General features: G+C 35.1%; 1 protein-coding gene across 1 annotated transcript; it reads right to left on the bottom strand.

Annotated features, from left to right (window-relative positions):
- Window positions 1-474: 474 nt before the first annotated feature.
- On the bottom strand, window positions 475-15,060 carry LOC111046257 (cuticle protein 19-like). Its single transcript, XM_039431896.1, has 3 exons — window positions 14,922-15,060; window positions 12,148-12,531; window positions 475-879 (listed from the first exon to the last, which is right to left on the bottom strand). The coding sequence occupies exons 1-3, from the start codon at window positions 14,934-14,936 to the stop codon at window positions 475-477; spliced, it is 804 nt and encodes a 267-aa protein (XP_039287830.1). The 5' UTR covers window positions 14,937-15,060.
- Between the last annotated feature and the right edge of the window lie 6,453 nt (window positions 15,061-21,513).

The raw sequence follows: 21,513 nt of genomic DNA on the forward strand, positions 1-21,513 counted from the left end.
GCTATAATATTAAATGTTCCTGTTTTTCGTAGTGTTTCACTTTCAACCGTGTTATCGCATGCAAAGCTGCAGGTTTTTCAAGAATGCGTGAACTATAAAAGTTCAACTTCGTCTTTTCGATTTCTTTGTCAAGATACATTTTAATCATTCGAATGGATTGACTGTTAGTGTAGGTTTGTTCTAAGTATAGGTTGGTATAGGTATAGTATGAGTACCAATCTGAGAATCTTTTATATATAGCGTACATCCCTTAGTACTCCTATAACAAACTTTTCTCCTCCATGTTTATTATGTATGTAATATAGGTGAATAAGAAGATTATGATTATTCGATTGATTTTATTACAAAAGTAGAAAACCTAGATCACAATAGGTGAGGTAACTTTGCACATGATATTTACAATGAGGAGCGGTTTGAATGAGGGTTGACTGTTTTGGTGTGTTGTACTATGAGAGGCTCAGTAGGAATGCTGCTCTAGTAGTACTTGTGTGGGGCGTAGGCGGGGGCGGGTGCGTACTTGGGGGCAGCGTAGGATGGGGCAGCAGCGTACTTGGGGGCGGGTGCGTAGGGCTTGCCTTCTCCTTCGTATTTCACGTTGGCGAGGAATCCGGTCTTCTTGTCGGAGGAGTATTCGACGATCCTGGTCTTGCCGTCAGGCTGGAGGAGGGTGTAGACTCCCTTGACGACATCTCCGTCGCGGGTCTCGTGCTGGCTCTTGATGTCGTAGGTGTGGTCGTCCTTCACGGCGTAATGGAACTCGTACTTGGGGGGAGCGTAGTACTCCTCCTCGTGGTGGTAGGCTGGTGCCTGGTGGTAGGCTGGGGCCTGGTGGTATTGGGCCAGAGCCTGGACTGCCATCATAAGGGCTACGAAAGCGATCTGCAATAATAAAAATGAAATTTTGATACATATTTGAAAAAAATGACAGGAAAAATAATTTTTTTCGCAAGTGATGCTTACATAATTTTGTAGTTCAACTTATTTCTAGATAACTTTGCAAATAAATGGTGAAAGGAATAGGAACCGAACCTGGTGAAGCGATAGCAAGCTACAATAAGTTGTGATTGAGATGTTTCATAGTTCTAGAGTCTAGAATACTAGACTACGCCCAAGCCTGTCAGAAATAGTAATTCATTTTCCTTGAGGAAAATAGGCTATTATGAGCTAGGTATTGACTCAACTTGAGCGTATCTATCAATGAGGCATTCATTTTCTTTCATTATATATGACGTTATTCAATGTATCTGCACTTTTGTTGAATAAAGATATTTTAATTGAAGAATTGGAAGTTGAAAGTTAGTACTGCTATCTGCTTACTTGTGAAATATAGGCGTAGTGATAATAATGTACCTAATTTCAATGTAGGCATTGAATGTAATGAATCCATGCTTGATTGAATGTATGAATGTAGGCATGCTTGAATCAACACAATAATAAATAATATTGCAAGTTGTAATTCATATAATCCATTCAATTTACTGATACGAAAGTGAATGGAGCATCTTCCATCAAGAAATAAAATTTTAGTCAATCCTGTCAAATCACTCATGATCACTTCAATAAATTATTATTTATCATTGGAAATATCAAAAAATATATATAATCATGCATTTCCTCTTAAAAAACATTTAGATAAATCATACACGCTTCATATTTAGAAAACTAAGAAACGATTATATTTTATAATGTATTCTCAAACGTTTTTTTTTCTATTCAAGGATCACGTAGTTGATATAGGATTGAGAATAATGGTGGGACCTTTAATCCCGTTTGGATGTTGAGAAAGAATACCCACTGCCTCAATCCTCCTTCTCCTTGGGATATCTAGGGGTTGAAATTTATGAATGTTATAAATGTTTCTTAGTTATTATTGAATTGATAATTGCGGCTCTAATGTATAAAAGGTCTTGAAAAAGGAATTCGTAGACTCTATTGCATTAGTGGGTTTTCTTCAATTGATAAAAGTTGAACAACGTTGATAATCTGATATCTAGATTTCGGATGTAAAACTGAGATACTTCTAAATTATGATATTAATATATCAATAAGTATATGGCATTTCAAAAAATAATTTGGGCTCAATTTAGATGTTGGATACTGTTTCAAAAAGCTTAATTTCCAATCAGTTTGGAAAGCTTGTGCATGTAAGCGAGATGTAAATCTTGAATTTTCCAAATATATATTTCTACTACAACAATAGCCTACAAATAATATTTTACAAGAGGTTGCAAATATGTATCACTCTTCTTGGAAAATAATATGTATGAAAACTAAGTCTTGTAAAAGAAAACTGGAAACCACTGAGCTAGTGAGTTCTCTTATCATTTGGAAATCCTGGCGTCTAGAATTGGAATGATTTTGACTAGATTTATCAAATCGTCAATATAGAAATAGTTTTAAATTATTGTATTAACATTTTCATGATTTCACATTTTTAATGAGAACTTTAGACTTAATTATTTGTATGCTGATACTGTTTCAAAGCTTTACCTCGACTAGGGAGAGCCTGTGCATAGAATGCTGATGTGAATCTAGAATGGTTATGATTTTACTATAATATTTATCTCGCAAATTTTTCACTGTAACGTACTACTTTTTTCAATGTGGGTGATTTCATGATAGGAACATCTCCAATCTCAATTATTGAATATGTTAAGGTTGAAAATCAAAACTACTGGATTTGGAAAAGTCTTTGTGAGAATTACGTTATTAGTAATTAGTGAACACGTGGTTACCTGGTAAGCTGCCATTGTAAATGTGGGCTACTGAACAGGTGGTTAATCCAAGTTTGAATGCGGGTGAGGAACTGATACGGTAGTCAGCGGCCGACCGACTATTTATACTGGAGCAGTCCGCACTTCAACTTATTTCGCCCAGACGCCAATAAGCCCAAGGCACTCTTTCCCCAGACCTGGCAGGCTTCACTTTTATGCTACCTACCTCCTCATTTCAGCAATCCTCAAATTATCCAATGTACAAGTACAAGCCAATTAATCCTAAAGCTATGAATTCCATCAGAATTCTGATAATAGGTAATTATGAAGTACGGTATGGAAAGTATGTAATTAAATTTGCAATTTCTCTTTGAAGGAACAATGAATGAAAATTTCAAGGATGAGACTTGGAAATCCAAGGTGAAAAGTACCTTCTAAGCAATAATAAAATTTCATCTTGCTCCTCATTGAAATAACTCATCCTTTAAATAATGAGTATTATGAAATACTTCATTTAAATAACTTATTACATTATCATATTGGTACTCACATAATTTATATTATAATATTATATCCATATTTTTAAAGAGTTTTGCAGAAATAAAGTATTTGTGAAATTCATGCGGTAGACCTATGTACCAAAACTCTATTATTGTCGCTAGGTTTGTTGATTTGATTTGGGTCTTACTAAATTTCCAATCAGGTCGAAAAACAAAAAGTTATGAAAAATGTACTGTCCTCTCTTCCTGATGTCGTATTCCAGTATTTTGATCTTTTAAAACTTTGAAAACTCTGAAGTATTAACCTTGATAACACTGTCACGCCACGTGCTACTAATTACGTGCCACGGCAGCAGGGTGGTCAAGACATCATCTTTATGTGAATTGTTCCCGGGAGAAACTTCTCTGTCAACTCACCAATATTAGTCGCTCAACTACCAACTCATGGAAAGCACTTTTCTCACTCAAAATAGTGTACTTCCCATTGGTTCTCATAAATTAAAAATTTTGTTTTCCATTGCTTCATTTTGAAGGCCATAACTTGAAAGTGGAGGAAATTTTCCCTAAGTAATTATATTTTTCAAAATAATTGAGACTTTCTGCACTAGTTTCTTAAAAGTATCCAATAAAGTCTCCTATTGTTATATTGTAATTTGAAAAATGCCTAAACAATATTTTTTTTACTTCAATATTCCAGTTACTGATACAATAATCATTATCAGTTCAGTATAGTTGTTAATTTTTTTTCAAAATTTTATCAATTTATTAATTTTTCCCTTGAATTTCTTCCATCTCTTATAATGTTTTGTTGATGAATCTGTGGAGGAACAATTGAAACGAATTTTGATCATGAATCAAATTTCATTTCCCTTTCATTCATAATGGCAAATAAGTATTAACATTTAGGAAGAAGAATAAAAACAAAGAGAGCATTTATTTATTTGTGCTTACTCAGCCAGCTGTGGGTGAGCACCCAGCCAGTGCGAGGCATTGGTAGAGGGGAGAAATCATTTTCTCCTTATTCAGTTGCCAGCAAGCAGCCCTAGGTTAAACAAATAAATGGGCTCATCATCAATTTAGAATAAGGATATTGTCATGTATATGGAGTTTTGTAAAGTGGTAATCCTTTTTTTATAATGAATTTATAAACATTCATTGTGTTTGATTGAATTTTTCCTGAATTCATTCCATTAGATGAGAATACCGAATAATTAGTAATAGGGTTTCCTTAATACTGATTGTCAATAATTTATAAATTATTTCAATATTTTTAGAAAATCGTTATCTTAACAAAATTTTTTTTAATTCAAAATTTCTTTTCAAAACCCATATGACAGCGATTTCACAATTGTTTTCCAAATTTGAGCGTGTGCGCAGAATTAAAAAAAAATGCAACCTCTAACCACCGTCATCTCTCCAGCCCAAGAGTTCGGGGTGGGGACTTTTTATATATTATTTGCTCCCTGAATGGTCCCAACAAAGCTACAAAGTCAAAAATTGTCTTCCAAACATTTCGTTTACTGGAACATTAGAGAGACTTATCATTTGTAAGTTCCTGAAATAAGAGTGGCAATAAAGGTTGCAACAGAATCACAGAATTCTATGTTATTCTAAATTTTTTATTAATTTCTTAAAATTCTATAGCAGTGATTTTTAAATAACTTTATTGAACAAAAATAATATCATCTAGTATTTTGATTTTTTCTTCATTTGTTACATACTTTTTCAGTCTTATTTTGTTACCTTCTTCTAAAGAAATAATAAAAAACAATTTACCGTTCTTTAATGGATGTGAATGTGAAAGTTCTGTCCTGAAAATCATATTTATTTTCTCATATCTAACTGATCCTTTTTGAATAATCATAGCTAGTTTCTGCTTCTGACTAGAGGCTTGAATGATTGCCTGTTTGTGGGTTTGTCTATTAGTATTTTCGTCGATAACTTTGGATAGCTTTTATCAGTATCAACTGCAAATCTTTAACACAAATCCTCTGAACCATTATACAGATCTAGTTTGTTGGTCAACAAAATTGACTCACTCACTCGTCCTTTCTTAGGATAGAACAGTCTTACATTGAAGGTACTACCTTTTTATCATTATTATAGTATATTTGGTTACTATTATTAGACTATATACAGAAATTGCTCGCTAAATATAATAGGATATCGAAACAAGATCATCTTCTTAAAACAAGAAAGATGACATCAATAAAAATGTTCTATGATACTTGTATCCAAAATGGCGGCTGATTGAAATTTTCACTTGAAACTTCAATTAACCGCCATTTTGGATACAAGCATCGTCGTCGTCTTCCTACAAGGATCAGGCAATTTGCCTGTTCCGACTTCAAACTCACCATCACATCCATCTTTTACGGGGTCTGCCCACACTTCTCCTTCCAACCGGGTTATATAATATGACTTCACTGGGAATCCTGTCCATCCTTTCAACATGCTCTTTCCAGTTTTGCCGATTTTCTTCAATCTTCTGCCATATGGAGATTATGTTGAGCTCGCTTCTTATATCAACATTATGAAGCCTATCTTCCCTTGTGCACCCTTTTACTGCTCTTAAAAACCTCATTTCGGCAGCCTGTAACCTACTCCATTATTTCTTCCTAGGTATCCAAGATTCAGAGCCATATAAGAGCGTTGGAATAGCCATAACCTTATAGAATTTAAATTTTGTCTCTCTCCTGGCTCTGTTTCTCAAAGTCCTATTTATTGTTCCACAAATGGATTGGAATCTATTCAATTTTACACTCAAGTCTTGGTCCATTTCATAGGTTATATCACAACCCAAATACTTGAAGTGTGATACTTGTTCCAGGACTTCATTATCGAGGACTATTTTAGATCTCAATGGATATTTTCCCTGGAAAGCCATCACCTTTGTTTTGCTGAATGAGATCTTCATGCCATACTCAGCACTGAGGAGATTCAGATGGTATAATGCTCTCTGCAGATCATCCTCAGTTTCTGGATACAAGCATAATAGAGAATTTTTATTGATGTCATCTTTCTTGTTTTGAAAATGCCTTAAAAATGATGTACCACACAATAATGTTTACATTCGAAATATTTGAGTGACAACCCCTCATTTCTTTAAAAACTAAAAATTCAATCAGCCTCCATTTTGGATACAGATATCATAGAACATTTTTATTGATGTCATCATTCTTGTTTTAAAAAGGCCTTTGAAATATACGAGTTACAACCCCTCAGTCACCCCCTTTTGAGGGGTTGAAGCTCAGTTGTAAGTCAAAACGTATACTCGACCAATAACGTATCTTGAAAGCTACAGTATTATCCACAACAGTTTTCAACTTATTGAAGGGCTCCCATACATAATGACTCACTCTGTATGTTATACTCGATGTACTGGACACATTCACTTCTACTGATTCGAGGGAATCCTACCTTCCACTTCCGAAATTCTAAATAAAATAAAATAATGAACAAAAATCTCGTATGGCGCACCCTCACATCTTCCCTTGCCATTATGAAAATTGATCACCTGACGCTAGTGTTCACGCGCATCTCAAGTCTACTATTCAAAGATCTGAGCCAGTTGGTGACAGGACAATAACGCTGGAGACTCTTGGAGAGGTCTGCTACCTCTTCATAGTGAATGATTTAATAGAAATATCGTGGTAGCGAGCTTGGCTCTGGAGTACTAAAGCATACAAATTTTATAACGAAAGAGGAAATTATGATATATTTATAGTTTATAGAATAATATACTATGTTTGCTACAATATTTGTTAATTTACTATTTAATATTCTACACTCACAGCATCTAATTACTATTTTGGACTTTTTAGAGTAAAAATTTAGCCCAACATTCATAACTATATGATGAAGTTTTCACTTGAGAATTACTTCCAATTCTACTATCTAAGAAAGTAATGTTATTCATACACTATTAACACTGAAAATGGTCATTGCTAGAGCTGCGTTTACACCAAAGTTATTGACAAAATGTTAATAACTTAATCCTTATAGATTCTATTAGATTGAACATAACTTATCATTCACATGATGATCATATGTGTTTGTCAAGTTCCGTTCAATCTAATAGAATCTATATGGATTAAGCTATCAACATTTTGATAATAACTTTGGTGTAAGCGCCGCTATGTTTATACTATGTTTCTTCACTTTATAAACTGAATACTACAGATGCAAAGGCCAACAAACAGCTGTGTGCATCTGCTAAAAATTGTTTTAGTGTTGACGAATTAAAAGGAATTTAACTATTTGATTAATTTGGAAACATCATGAAAATATTTCTCCATTTTGAATATAATTATTTTTTTTGATTGATTATAATGTATTTCACCTTTCAAACCCACAAGGTTTCTTCATCGTTTAGGTCGTTTTTATATTTTACAGTTTGTTCATACGTCAGCTTGTGAATCTCGGGGATGAGATATTTTGATTTTCCACAGACCCACTCGCTCACTCATTTTTTCATATCCAAAAACGACAAAAACCTCAACTGTTTTTCCAAGGATGAATTATTTTTATGTCGTTCAGCGAGTTTTCCTAGGGATGAGACCTAGTTCAATCGAATTTTTATATCATAAACCTACTATGTTCTAAATTTCGTGAGAATCGTTAGAGCCGTTTTCGAGATCCGGTCACATACATATATATATATATATATATATATATATATATATATATATATATATATAAAATTAAACGAGCATTGCCTATATTATATATGTTGACTTTTAAAAATTCGCGGATGGATGAATATGGTAAATTATCAACCGGGTACATCCGATAAGCAATTTCACTTACTTGCTGACGTTTCATCATTATCTCAAATGACATCTTCGGAGCGCAGGTAATCCTACATTGACTCCTGCCTGTGCTTCGAAATTCTTCCTCGTAGTCGAAGGGAGTACCTCCTCCCCTCTCCTTCTTCCAAGTGCTCGGCCTGGCGCTGTTGGGTGAATGGAATTCCCGGAGAAGTGTCTGGCTTTTGTGATGTGTTTGTTGTGCTCAGAATGATTTTCCAAAGAGAAAAGATATTTGTACTGTCATCCCTTTTGTTAAGGCTACCTTGTTCCTCTATTTCCAAAGCCTCTCGTACAATCCTAACCCTAAAATCTTGAATGTTCAAAGATTTTTCAATTATACTACCATTGTAACCATTACACTTCAGTATGGATTTGATTGTCTTTATCTCCTCTTCTTTGCTTTTTTCGTCAGTGAGATGGAGAGATCGAAAGATAAGACTATTGACTACAGAGAAAGAATGTGCGGGGTGATGATGAGATAGTGCATTGAGGTATCTATCTGTATGGGTTGGTTTTCTGTATACAGAGTGTTCTAGATTGCCATTTTCGTTTCTGGTGATTAGAATGTCTAAGAACGGTAGTTTAGCTTCTTCTTCTATTTCGAGAGTAAACTGTATTTTGGGGTGTATCTGGTTCAGCTGATTGAGGAATTTTATAAGTTCTTCTTTACCATGAGGCCAAATGATAAAGATATCATCGACATATCTCTTCCAAAAGGTTGGTTTCAGTTTTGTTCTACTGAGAGCTTTTTCTTCAAAATGAGTCATGAAGAGATTGACTATGGCTGGAGAGAGGGATGATCCCATGGGTGCTCCTTGAATTTGTCTGTAGTATTGGTAACTGTGGGTGAAATATGTATTTTTCAGGCAGTGGCTTGTCAGGTCAATAATTGATTAAGAAAAATGTGCATTCAGGTGAAAATGTTACTGGACATTAATTGTAGAGATTTTCATGCTTAATCTTTCCCACTTGAAATTGTTTGTTTAAATTGTATCTGAAGCCTGATAATTGTGAATCTAAAATCTAACTTTGCATAGAAGGGGCGGAGCTCCTGAAATTTTTACAGATATGGGACTTGTGGCAGTTGAGCATTCTCAACTGTTATATAACTCTCCAACAATGCATCATATAAACTGATGCTTATCGTAGGTTTTTAGAGCATTGAATTCTCTTCGAAATGTTGTATTATTTCACTATTCCAAGTTTTCCTTTCATTCTTATAGCAGCTTCAATGTACGGGGTGAAATTTTCATTGCTGCAACAATTGATCGTTTTACAATGACATTTGAAGGGGGTGTCTGTGACACAATTTTTGACTTTGCAGCTAGATTTGGACTAGTTAGTAGGTGAATATAGCAAAAGTGCGCATCTCTGTACCCTTTGTTGAAGGTGTGGAATCACTGAGTTGATACTTGTTGCAGCAATGAAAATTTCACCCCCTATATTGAAGCTGCTATAACAATGAAAGGAAAACTTGGAATAATGAAATAATACATCATTTCAAAGAGAATTCAATACTATACAAACCTACGATAAGCATCAGTTTTCATGATGCATTGTTGGAGAATTATCAGCCCTGAAAAAGCAAAACATTGGATAAAACCTGTTATTTTAACAAGTCAGTTTAACTTATTCCAAGATATGAGCGTGGAAGTGAAACGCTGAAAAATGCAACCTTCAAACCACCCTCATCCCCTCAGCAAATGAGTTAGAAATGGGGACTTTTGATATGTCTCCTCCTAACTAGTTTCAACAAAGCTGCAAAGTCAATAATTTTGTTTAAAACATTCCCTCCAAATTCCTTTGTCAATTGGTCTATTGTTGCGAAAATTGAAATTCCACACTCAACACTAAAGCTGCTGCAAAAGGTGTAGGGAAATTCGTAAAAGCGTGAAATTATACATCAAATTGAAGAGAATTTAATGCTCTATAAGCTCATAATCAACATGGATTTTTCCCGTCGATTTTTAAAAACTTATAAGAGCAAAAATAAAAATAAATTGGTGGAAAACGATTTTTTTCAAAAATGTCACACCTTCAAGAGCGGATATCTCGAAAACTAGAGGAGATATAAGAAATGTTGTAAAATGAATATTGTAGGAAGTTATGTAAGCTTTGATTTGTTATGTGGAAGTCAAGTCTTTAGGATACATAGTTTTTGAGTTCTATGCGAAAAACTAAAAAATCTGGTGTGGCGCACTCACACAACTTTCCTTGCCGTTATGAAAATTGATCACCTGACGCTAGTGTTCCCGCGCATCTCAAGTCTACTATTCAGTGATTTGAGCCAGCTGGTGACAGGGTAATAACGCTGAATAATCACATTTTCTCGAATTTAAAGCTTATTTTCAATTTTAGGTGAAAATGTTACTGAACATTAATTGTAGAGATTTTCATGCTTTTTTTTTGTTTCAATTGTATCTGAAGCCTGATAATTGGGATTCTATCTGTATTGATGGGGCGGAGCTCCTGAAATTTTTACAGATATGGGACTTGTGGCAGTTGATAGAGCTTATCGATGACTATTTTAGGTATGAATTTGATCAAAATCGTTTGAGCGGTTTCCGAGAAAATCACGAAAAACCAGTTTTTTGGACTCAGGGGACCTTGAAACGTATAGAAATTTAGAAATTGATGTACCTTAATTTTTTTCGGAAAGCAATACTTTCCTTACCTATGGTAATAGGGCAAGGAAAGTATAAATTGTACTTTCAAACCATCCCCACCCCCTTAGCACAGGTGGTGGGGGTGGGGACTTTCGATATGTTTACCACCTTACTACCCTCAACAGAAATGTGGAGTCCCAAATTGTTTTCCCACCTTTTCCCTCTATAACCTTTCCTTGACTGGACTACTCTGTATGATAGTATTTATTAGACAACCACCATTCAGTTTGAATACTGTAAAACTCTTCTCACTTTCATATAAAGTTGGTGGAAAGAACACGGAAAGCCCGACCGCTCTCTGTGTGTATACTCCCTAACTATAAATCAGCACTTTCTGTTCATCAAGTTCGAATTTTTCTAGTCTTTTTAAAAACGTGAAGAAAAACAGTGAATTCACCGAATAATGAGGTAATACGATATTAACACATATTGAAGGCATCTTATCACTCTACATTTAATTTCTCATCTGCGAATCATCCACGTTCCCAGATCTCAGTTGAATTAGTCTATAAAAATTGAGCATATTCGAAAAATTAGTTATCGAGAAGCGAGAATACAGGAAAATCTTGAAGAAATGCTGATTTTGGGCGTATATTTGATTTTATTATCTATCCTTAGTGCGTGTCAACTGAACAAGCCTGCTTGAACTTCTAGTGCCATTTCGCTTTTATATTGATGGGAATCATGTCACTCATTTATTTTTTCTATTGACTAAGTCTTCAGTAGAACTACTCGCAGAAATCTACTGAATCAATAATTTACAAATAAATAAATAAATAAACTTACAAATTTGGCAGGTTTGTCCAGTTGAATCTATAGATGTGCACTGTGAAGACAAATTTGGCACGTTTGTCCAGTTGGATCTATAGATGTGCAGTAAGGAGAGATTGGGAAAAATTAAAAACACGCACAATCTAGGTTTGATGAGATTCTCTCTAGAACTTATAAGTTATTGACAGTTGATTCTTCAATTTGCTCACATGTCTAGAAATGTCATGCTAAGCAGACTATAAAATTTTTGGTTTTCATCACTGCATTTTTCCATACAAAACTGCAGGTTCTTCAAGATTGTCTAAACTAGAAAAGTTCAACCATGATGTATTTTCGAACTTTTTGTCAATATATTTGTAACCATTTGAATAGATTGGTTGTTAGAAAAAGATTATTCTAAGTATGGGTCACATACCAAAGTTCCAATATGAGAATGTTCCATAGATAGCCTACTGTCCTTAGTTTTCATATCACAAACTTTTCTCTTGCTTGTTGATAATGTGTGTGATATTGGTGAATAAGAAGACTGTGTTTTTCCGATTCATTTTATTACAAAAGTAGAAAACCTAGATCATAATAGGTGAGGTAACTATGTACATGATATTTACAATGGAGAGCGGTTTGAATGAGGGTTGACTGATTTGGTGTATTGTACCCAGAGAGGCTCAGGAGGAATGCTGCTCTAGTAGTACTTGTGTGGGGCGTAGGCGGGGGCGGGTGCGTACTTGGGGGCAGCGTAGGATGGAGCGGCAGCGTACTTGGGTGCGGGGGCGTATGGCTTGGCCTCTCCCTCGTAGTGAACGTTGGCGATGAATCCGGTCTTCTTGTCGGAGGAGTACTCGACGATCCTGGTCCTGCCGTCGGGCTGCAGGAGAGTGTAGACACCGGTCACGTGGTCACCGTCGCGGGCCTCCTTCTGCGACTTGATGTCGTAGGTGTGGTCGTCCTTCACGGCGTACTCGAACTCGTACTTGGGGGGAGCGTAGTGCTCTTCCTCGTGGTGGTAGGCGGGGGCATGGTGGTATTGGGCCAGTGCATGGACGGCCATCATTAGGGCTACGAAAGCGATCTGTAAAAAACAAGAAATTATTATTAAAATGATAGAAAATCATTTTTCTATCATTTCTAAAATTTCTATGATAATACATTTCAAGTATTCGATTCTCTATTCTTAGGAGTATATGTTTTTTTTTTGTCTTGTGCGTTGATAATGTGTTGAGGGATAATACAAATAAATTCCAACCTGAAAGAAACCTTAGCACAGCTATGAGATTGAAGTTGTGATACTCTACACCACTAGGCCACGTCAACTTTCGTTAGGAATTATGATATTAGATCAAAAATTGATCTGAGTCGTTGAATCGTTCCAAGAGAATATTGTAGCATAAGATTTGAAAAAGCTATCAGGAAACTCAGAACAAGTTCTTTTCAAATAGTAACACCCATTGTTATGTTCAGTCAAGAAAAGTGATTTGAATAACCCTTTAAAAACTCTGGGGGCCTCCTGGAAAACGCTGTAAAACCGCCTTTATTTCGCGGAATTTTGAAGTTTCTTGAGACACCATTTCTGGACCCTACCTGAACTTCTATACCAAGTGTGAACATTTTCTCTCAATTGCTTTTTGAAAAAAGGCTAGTGAATTGAAGGTAAACGCAGTAAAACCGCCCACCGTGGACGTATCTTTGGCGTAATTCTGAAGTCCTCTAAAGACAAAATTTCTAGACCCTTGTTGAATTTCTGTACGAAATCTGAACATGATCTGTCGCTTAGTTCTTGAGAAGGGCTGAAAAACGCAAGAAAAACGCCGATCTTGGGCGGAACTTAGGCGTCTTAACTTCAGGCGGAACTCAACTTCCAATATAACATTTTTATACCTCAGGTGAGCCAGTTTACCAAGTTAGAACATTTTTTTATAATAAGCTCCTGAAAAAGCTGAGAACGCATAAAAACGCTGGAAAAACGCAGATTATGGGCGTATCAAATCCGTTCTTAGTGCGCCTCTAGATGGCCAAGCGAACATACATGCTAAATTTGAAGGTCCAGTTGATTTTTAGCTCTGTTGATTATGAATGATTGAGTGAGTGAGTGAATGAATCAGTGCTATTTCTCTCTTATTTCATATAGATTTTGCAACTTGTTGTGATGGAAGTCAATTACATTCCTCAAACTATTACTTTGTGATTGAAAATAGAATGAACGAAGACAAAATAATAACTTGATACTGTAATGACAAAGCTAATAATATTTAATTGCTGATTTGAAAGCTTGATCAATGCAAATAATAATATAAGACATTTTTTATATTGCATTTTTTAATTGTGAGGTCTAAGATTCAAGTCGACGGTTTGGCATCTCTCTTAATGTTTAAATGTTTATATGTTTATATGTTGCGCATTTACGGCGAAACGCGGTAATAGATTTTCATGAAATTTGACAGGTATGTTCCTTTCTAATTGGGCGTCGACGTATATACAAGGTTTTTGGAAATTTTGCATTTCAAGGATAATATAAAAGGAAAAAGGAGCCTCCTTCATACACCAATATTAGAGTAAAAATCAGACTGTAGAATTATTCATCATAAATCAGCTGACAAGTGATTACACAGATGTGTGGAGAAGCCAGTCTATTGCTGTATTTCCATAAGGTCTATAGTTTCAATCAGGTACTTGTGGATGAGAATACTGCGTGAGGTCTACTGTTAACAGAACTACTAGTAAGTTTTTATCGGCGATTATAGTAATATTGACTTCTCCTGTTTGAATACTTTCCTCAGTCTTTGACAATCCAATCTAAGGAGTTCAATTTATTAGGTAAAAAAGTGCATAAAAAGTATCTTGAGGAAAATAGCTGTGACACTATGTCACTTGTTAAGAAGGAATAGGTTGGTCCAGATTCAATTGTACGTTCGAACACATTAAAATTATAAGTTGTTTTATACTGTTATCTGCTAGAGTGAATTGTTCTTATCTTAACTAACTGTAGGTTTCTTAATTGAATGTTCTGCTAGATTAAACCTGTTCGCTGAGCTCATCAATGTGAAAACAGCTGAGCAGTTGAATCATAGTTAATTGGTTTGTCAAGATGTACATCAATTCACAATTCCAAATATATCAGATGAGCTCTCATTTTCTTGGTCCAATTGGAAATAAAAACATTTTTTGAAATTCAGAATTCATGATTTGATAATAGTGGAAAATTCCATCATTTGATATTGAAATCAATTATTGAAAACTGTTGAAAACTCTAAGCTACAACTTCTTTGTCTTGTCTATGTAAAAATAAATCATTCAGGAAATTTTCCATTGAAGTATCACTAAAACTCTCATTTGAATAAAATTGAAGAAGAAAGCTATAATTATGTGTTTGTTCAATAATGTTGTTTCAGTGCTAGAACACTTAAAACTTGGAAAAGTCTTTGTGAAAATTTCGTTATTAGTAAGTAGTGAACACGTGGTTACCTGGTAAGCTGCCATTGTAGATGTGGGCTACTGAACAGGTGGTTAATCCAAGTTTGAAGGCGGGTGAGGAACTGATACGGTAGTCAGCGGCCGACCGACTATTTATACTGGAGCAGTCCGCACTTCAACTTGGAATGAACTTAGCACAGGACACAGGCGCTGATAAGCCCGGGGCACATTCTCCCCAGACCTGGCGGGTCTTATTTTGTGCTCCCTCCCTCTTCGTCTAATTGTACACTAATACTTCTCTTTCTCCAAAGTCCTCAATGAATTTTTTATGTGACTTATGAAATTTAGTAACCAATAATTATTACTGTGTAGCTTTATTGGTGCACCTTGAATGTCTTATGTCAATGCCAGCAATTCCGTTGGAATTCGTGTCCTTGGTTGGAATTTGTAGTTACTTGTACATGGCTACATGCTCACATAGCTACTCTTGTTGAAGTGTTTGGAGGAGGTTTGGTTGATTGGCGAGTATTACAGCGGTAATGGAGCAGTGCAGATTTGTGTATGCTATCATTACGAGAATGACTTGAGTGTATCCACCTTCCAATAATAATAATAATACATTTGGATATCAAGCTATACAGCCCCTGTCAAGAATATCACCTATCACAGGAAAAGACGAAGGTTGTGGCTTCCAAGGAAAAGGAGCCAGTAAGGAGCAAAATAGTATTATATGATAGTATCCTAGAGCAGGTAACAAACTTCAATTACCTGGTCTGTGATTTCCTTACAGGAAAGGAAGACATACTGTCAACAAAATAAATTGCTTCCAAAACATTTTCGGTACCATACATAGGAATCTAAAGAATAATGCTAGCCAGAGCATCAAGCTAAAAATTAACAAGACCATAGCTGCACCGACTCATATATTTATATTATATTAAATTAATAATATATAAATAATTAATTAATTAGATTTATCAATTGAATAATAAATCTAAATTTTATCATTATCAAAATATAATATTTCAATTATATGGTTGTGAAATGTGAAATTTGGGTTCTGTCAGGGCCAGATGAGATGAGAGGCATCAGAAATGAGATTTCTCCGAATAACCTATATTTGGTCGCAGTAGAGAAGATCATTCGAGAAATACGCAGATAAAAAACATCTTAACGTCTTTCTGATAAACGAAAAGATATCTCACAGTAGATTGAATAGAATGGTGAGAGATAGATTACCAAAATAGGTGCTCAACTTCAACCCAGATGGCAAAAGAGACCAAGGGAAAAATTGATGAATATTGGGTTAGGTACAGGTAAATATGCCACAACCTTGAAAGGTAGAAGAAGGAGAAGACTTTTGGATTTAAGCAATACCACCACCAACAGGTGTTAACATGTTCATGGAAAACTATGATAACCTGTTAACCTGTTCAAGGAAAACTATGATTAAAACTGCATTTCCTGTACTCAATGCTATGCATCTCGGAAACCCTTTATGATAGAGAATAGAATTTTGGTCTCAAATTGTGAACCAGGATTTTCCCTTTCATGTGCAGTAATTCAATCAAGAATCAATAGTTCTGAAATAGTAAGTTCAAAAAAGCCGAAGTTTTCGAAGAATCTATACTCTCTCCACCTCCAAGAGTTCAAGCCATTTTTAATCAAACCGAGTGGATGAAGACAAATTTGAGACCGCAGGGCTTATACAAGATAAAATTCCCTACAATTCTATAGAAATTATATTATTAAGAAAAATTTGGAAATGGCTTGAAGTCCGGAGAGACTATACATTTTTTTTAAAAAGCTTCGGCTTCTTTAGATTTACCTAACTAATTTCTAAAAATTAATTGTAGAGATTTTCATGATCAATCTTTTCCACGTGGAATTTCTTGTTTAAATTCTGATAATTGGTAATCTAAAATCAAACTTTGCATAGATGGGGAGGAGCTCCTGAAATTTTCACAGATATGAGGCTTGTGGCAGTTGATAGAGCTTATCAATGACTATTTTAGGTATAAATTTGATCAAAATCGTTGGAGCCGTTTTCGAGAAAATCGCGAAAAAACCTGTTTTTGACAACATTTTCGCCAATTTAGCCGCAATCTTGAATTGCATTTGATCGAAATTGTTCGTGTCGGATCCTTATATTGTAAGGACCTCAAGTTCCAAATTTCAAGTCATTCCGTTAATTGGGAGATGAGATATCGTGTACACATACATACACTCACACACACACACACACACACACACACACACACACACACACACACACACACACACACACACACACACCACACACACCACACACACACACACACCACACACACACACACACACACACACACACACACACACACACACACACACACACACACACACACACACACACACACACACACACACACACACACACACACAACACCACACACACACACACACACACACACCACACACACACACACACACCACACACACACACACACACACACACACACACACACACACACACACACACACACACACACACACACACACACACACACACACGCACACGCACACACATACAGACCAATACCCAAAAACCAGTTTTTTGGACTCAGGGGACCTTAAAACGTATAGAAATTTGGAAATTGGGGTACCTTAATTTTTTTCGGAAAACAATACCTTCCTTACTTACCTATGGTAATAGGGCAAGGAAAGTAAAAACTACTTGCGCGAAAAAATATACATTCTGCCGATAATCTGGACAATTGAAGATTATAGGACGTCAAAGTTTCACTTATGATAAATTATTTTAAAGGCTTTGAAACGAGCTAACTTCTATACGAATTATTTTTTCAGAAAAACTGAAGCATAAACTTTAATGAGACATAATATAAAATTATGAGGTGAAAATCTTTAAATTTTCTGGCTTTGTATGGGAATAACTTCCTGAACATTAGATATTCGATAGAATGTCATTTTATATTAATATTGTATATCTATTCATCCTTGAACGGATTAAATCATAGTCTTGATTTGGAGCTGAGTCCACTTGCTCAACGAAAACATTGCAGTTTCGAACATCGGGTGATCCTGGAGGGAAGCAAGCAGTGTAACGATGGGGACTGTTCGGTTCCAGGCTATGTATGTACAATGTAAACTAACACCCTGCAAAAACTCCGCTTCTCCCTAATTTGTTGCGCATCAATGTCTTTATTGACTAGAAAGAAGATTAAATGGAAGGTTCAATGAAGCAGTGCAGATCTTTCAACGTTATTATACACAAATATGCCTTTTCCAATTCATCCTCCATCACTTCTAGAGTTTGATATAAAACATTTCAGTTATTATGCTCTACTAGAGTGACTGATAGAGAGGTGAGAATGAGACTTGGGAGTATTGAGAGGAATATTATATTTTTTGATGAAATATTTTGCTGTTTTTTCTCAGTTTTCGTGGCACATAAGTCTGTACGGACCTTCAAGTGAGGCTCTAATATTTTATTCAATTTTAATAAACTATAGTTTATTCGAATGCTCGAAATAGATCATTTTTAAATATGATCATAATCACGTATTTTAAACTTTCCATCATTAATTTATGGAGGATGAATTTTGCATTTTGATACAAATATGGTATGTTGAGAATTTTAGAATTAAATTGCAATAGCGTATTCTTCTGACTTGCGATACAGTGATAGAAGTGTATTTACTATGCATATTTTTGTCAATTTTTTGCAATCACAAGCGTTCGCAAAATCTGTATTCTTCTCTCAATAATATGATAATTAGTTACTTTCAAATTTCTAACCGTTAGTCAACAAAAAAAATATCAAGAATTATTGCATTATTATCACAAGATATACAGTCAATTCAGAGCTTATTCAAACGAATTGACAGGATAGTATGACATTTCTTTATGATTATGTAGAATATTTCTTCGAGTAAATATTTTCTTGGAGTATTGGACATGGGTTCTTGATTATTAAGTCTAAATATATGTTTATCTCCAACTGTTGCATTAAGAGGCTGCCTATCAAATCACCACATACCTTTGGAACATTTTTGGACTGTGCCTGTTAGTCCTTCCCCAATAATTTTAATGATTTGTGTTTTGTGTACCATTGAATGAATAAATAAATATTTCAAATATTTCAATATCGCAATAAAATATAGCTTAATTTCGTGTGGATAGTCAAGAATTTCTTACTCTTTAATACGCCACCAACAATTAAATGTTCCCATTCGAATGTCTCCAAATGACTGCTCTCTATCTGTCCATATACACAGTATAGGTATACTCCAAGTATTTTAATTCATCTAAAACTGCACCATTAATACCAATCACCGGATACTTATCTGAATATCGCAATAACCGAAGCTGGAGCTGGACCATTCGGCTTCAACAGGCAGCCCTCGCTTCAGTTTTCAAGGTAGTGGTGCTTTTTGTAGACTAAAGCGCCGACGCCGACAAATATCCTAATCACCTTACACAGTGTGACAAGCGCCTAAATTAATGACATGTGAAAGTAGATCGGCCAGGTGGGTTGAAATTTTGAAGGCGGAATGCACTCGATCATAATGCTTTTTTCAGAAACCTGATCTGGCGATTGTTTCAAAATTAAAAGGCAGCTGTCACTGTGACACCTTACACACGCTAATATGGCGCAAATCGAAAATTCTTAAAATAGTCACGTAGTTTGACTAGTTTTCGAAAAAAAACCTGTTGAATTAAAAGCGATAATTATCGATTTATTTGAGCAATACCGGGCGCAAAGTGAATGTTGTCTGCTCACTCCCAATGCTGCTTATCGCAGAATCCACTCCCCCCCCCCAACTTGGCAGCTCTACGTATACAACTTAATATTTCCAGACACTGCTATACTACTTAATCAACCCATTTATTGGTTTTGGCTTTTGCACATGTAGACGCCTGTAGTCCTTCTCTATTTTACTTTGCACAATACAAATCATATTCCACTTGCTGAAAATGATAATTGTTGATCATAATTATATCATTCACTCAGTGATTCATTTATAAATAGTAAATGATTTAATTTAATAGAACATTGGTACTTGCTGATAAATTTCACTTTCCTTGTCCTACTATCGCAGATAAGGAAAGTATCGCTTTCTATTGGAAATTGAGGTTCCTGAATTCATCATTCATATTGAGGTTTGAGGCCCCCTGAACCCACGACAATGGTGGTACGAAAAGTGGTTCAAAGATATTGAAAAATATGAAAGGAAGGAAAGTAGAGTGAGAGTGCTCAATCAACTTCTGGACGAGGCTATCCGAATCACGGAAGTGGCCTGTGGAAGTGGAAGTGGTGGAAAATATCTTGCCCGGGCCTCTCAATTAAAGCCATTAATTATTATCTTGGTCATCTTTCCCTCTACGTAACTCATCGAAATGACCTATTACTGTTACTCCACTTTCAATACTCCCAGCCAAACAAAAAAGGACAAATAGCTGGTAGTTATCACAACTTTGTAATGTACCGTGAAAATGGAATGACTCATGAATTCTATGCAAGAAATTGAACGAAAAATTTGCAGTAAAAAAGTTCGTTTTTACTTTCTGTTATTCTTTGGTTATCATATGAGGTATCCAGAATTTAATCCACTAAACTTTTCTATTTTGCTATTCTCTTCATATAAATCGATATTTCAATGATAATGCTCAACCACTTTGAAAGATGTAGTTTTCCTCCCTTTTGTTGTATTTCTATCAGCTTAGTATTCCTGTTTCATCAAATGGTACATTGATTTCTCAATGTTTATATAAATATCTTCACAATAATAGTGAATATTGTTAATATTTAACATTAATTTGATATTGTGATTGTGGAATGGGATAAATGAATAAATAAATTGAACAATCCCTCTATGTTGGATACATAACATGAATAGGGTCTCGATTCTCGAATTCATAAATAACTTTACAATATTTTAAGGCCTGAGCAACTGTCCCTATTGATTGAATCACTAATGTCATCCACATTGCGCCATACAATTGAATCTAACTTCAATAACTACTTCAAATTGGAGCTGGAAGTATTTGAATTCGATGGAATTGTTGTTTGATGAGTTGTACTCTCACAAGCTATTATTTGTCTTAATGTGAAGGGCGTTACAGTACAGTAAATGGTAACTATTAGCAATTCAACAGCATAACAGCCAGTTATTTTATGAAGATTATTGGAAATTATTCGAAAGTTCTCTAGAACACTGTTTGAACTAATAACTGATTCAAGGTGAATAGATAAATGTGCTAGTTTCCAACTTTTAACTCTTTCGTATTCTATGGCTAGTGATAAGGAATCAATGTTTGAAAATCGTACAAAAAGATTTTCTTTTTTCTTTTTCGTATTTATTCTCTGTAACAGGAAGGAAAATTTTATACTTTTTTTTCTATTACCCACTAATTATATTTAAATTGAGTAGAAAGATTTTCGAAGCAATCTCTCTCATTTTTGGAAAGTTATTGGATTTACCAGGTGAACTCCATTGTATTCAACAGCACTAGCTGTCTTTCCAATGATGTTCACCATTCATCACTTGACTCAATATCAGAGATCATACACATTTAGTAGGCCAAATTCTGTAATTGGAATCCAAGCATAAAAAGATTAAATTTTCAAATGAAATTTTTCTCA

This window comes from Nilaparvata lugens, chromosome 7 (genome assembly GCF_014356525.2).
Source record: "Nilaparvata lugens isolate BPH chromosome 7, ASM1435652v1, whole genome shotgun sequence".
NCBI classification, from domain to species: Eukaryota; Metazoa; Arthropoda; class Insecta; order Hemiptera; family Delphacidae; genus Nilaparvata; species Nilaparvata lugens.

Excerpts from the sequence above, each read along its gene's own strand:
- LOC111046257 (XM_039431896.1), bottom strand. Across the intron at positions 880-12,147 it reads ACGCCCCACACAAGTACTAC|ATCGCTTTCGTAGCCCTTAT; the intron begins TAGAGCAGCATT and ends TTATTATTGCAG.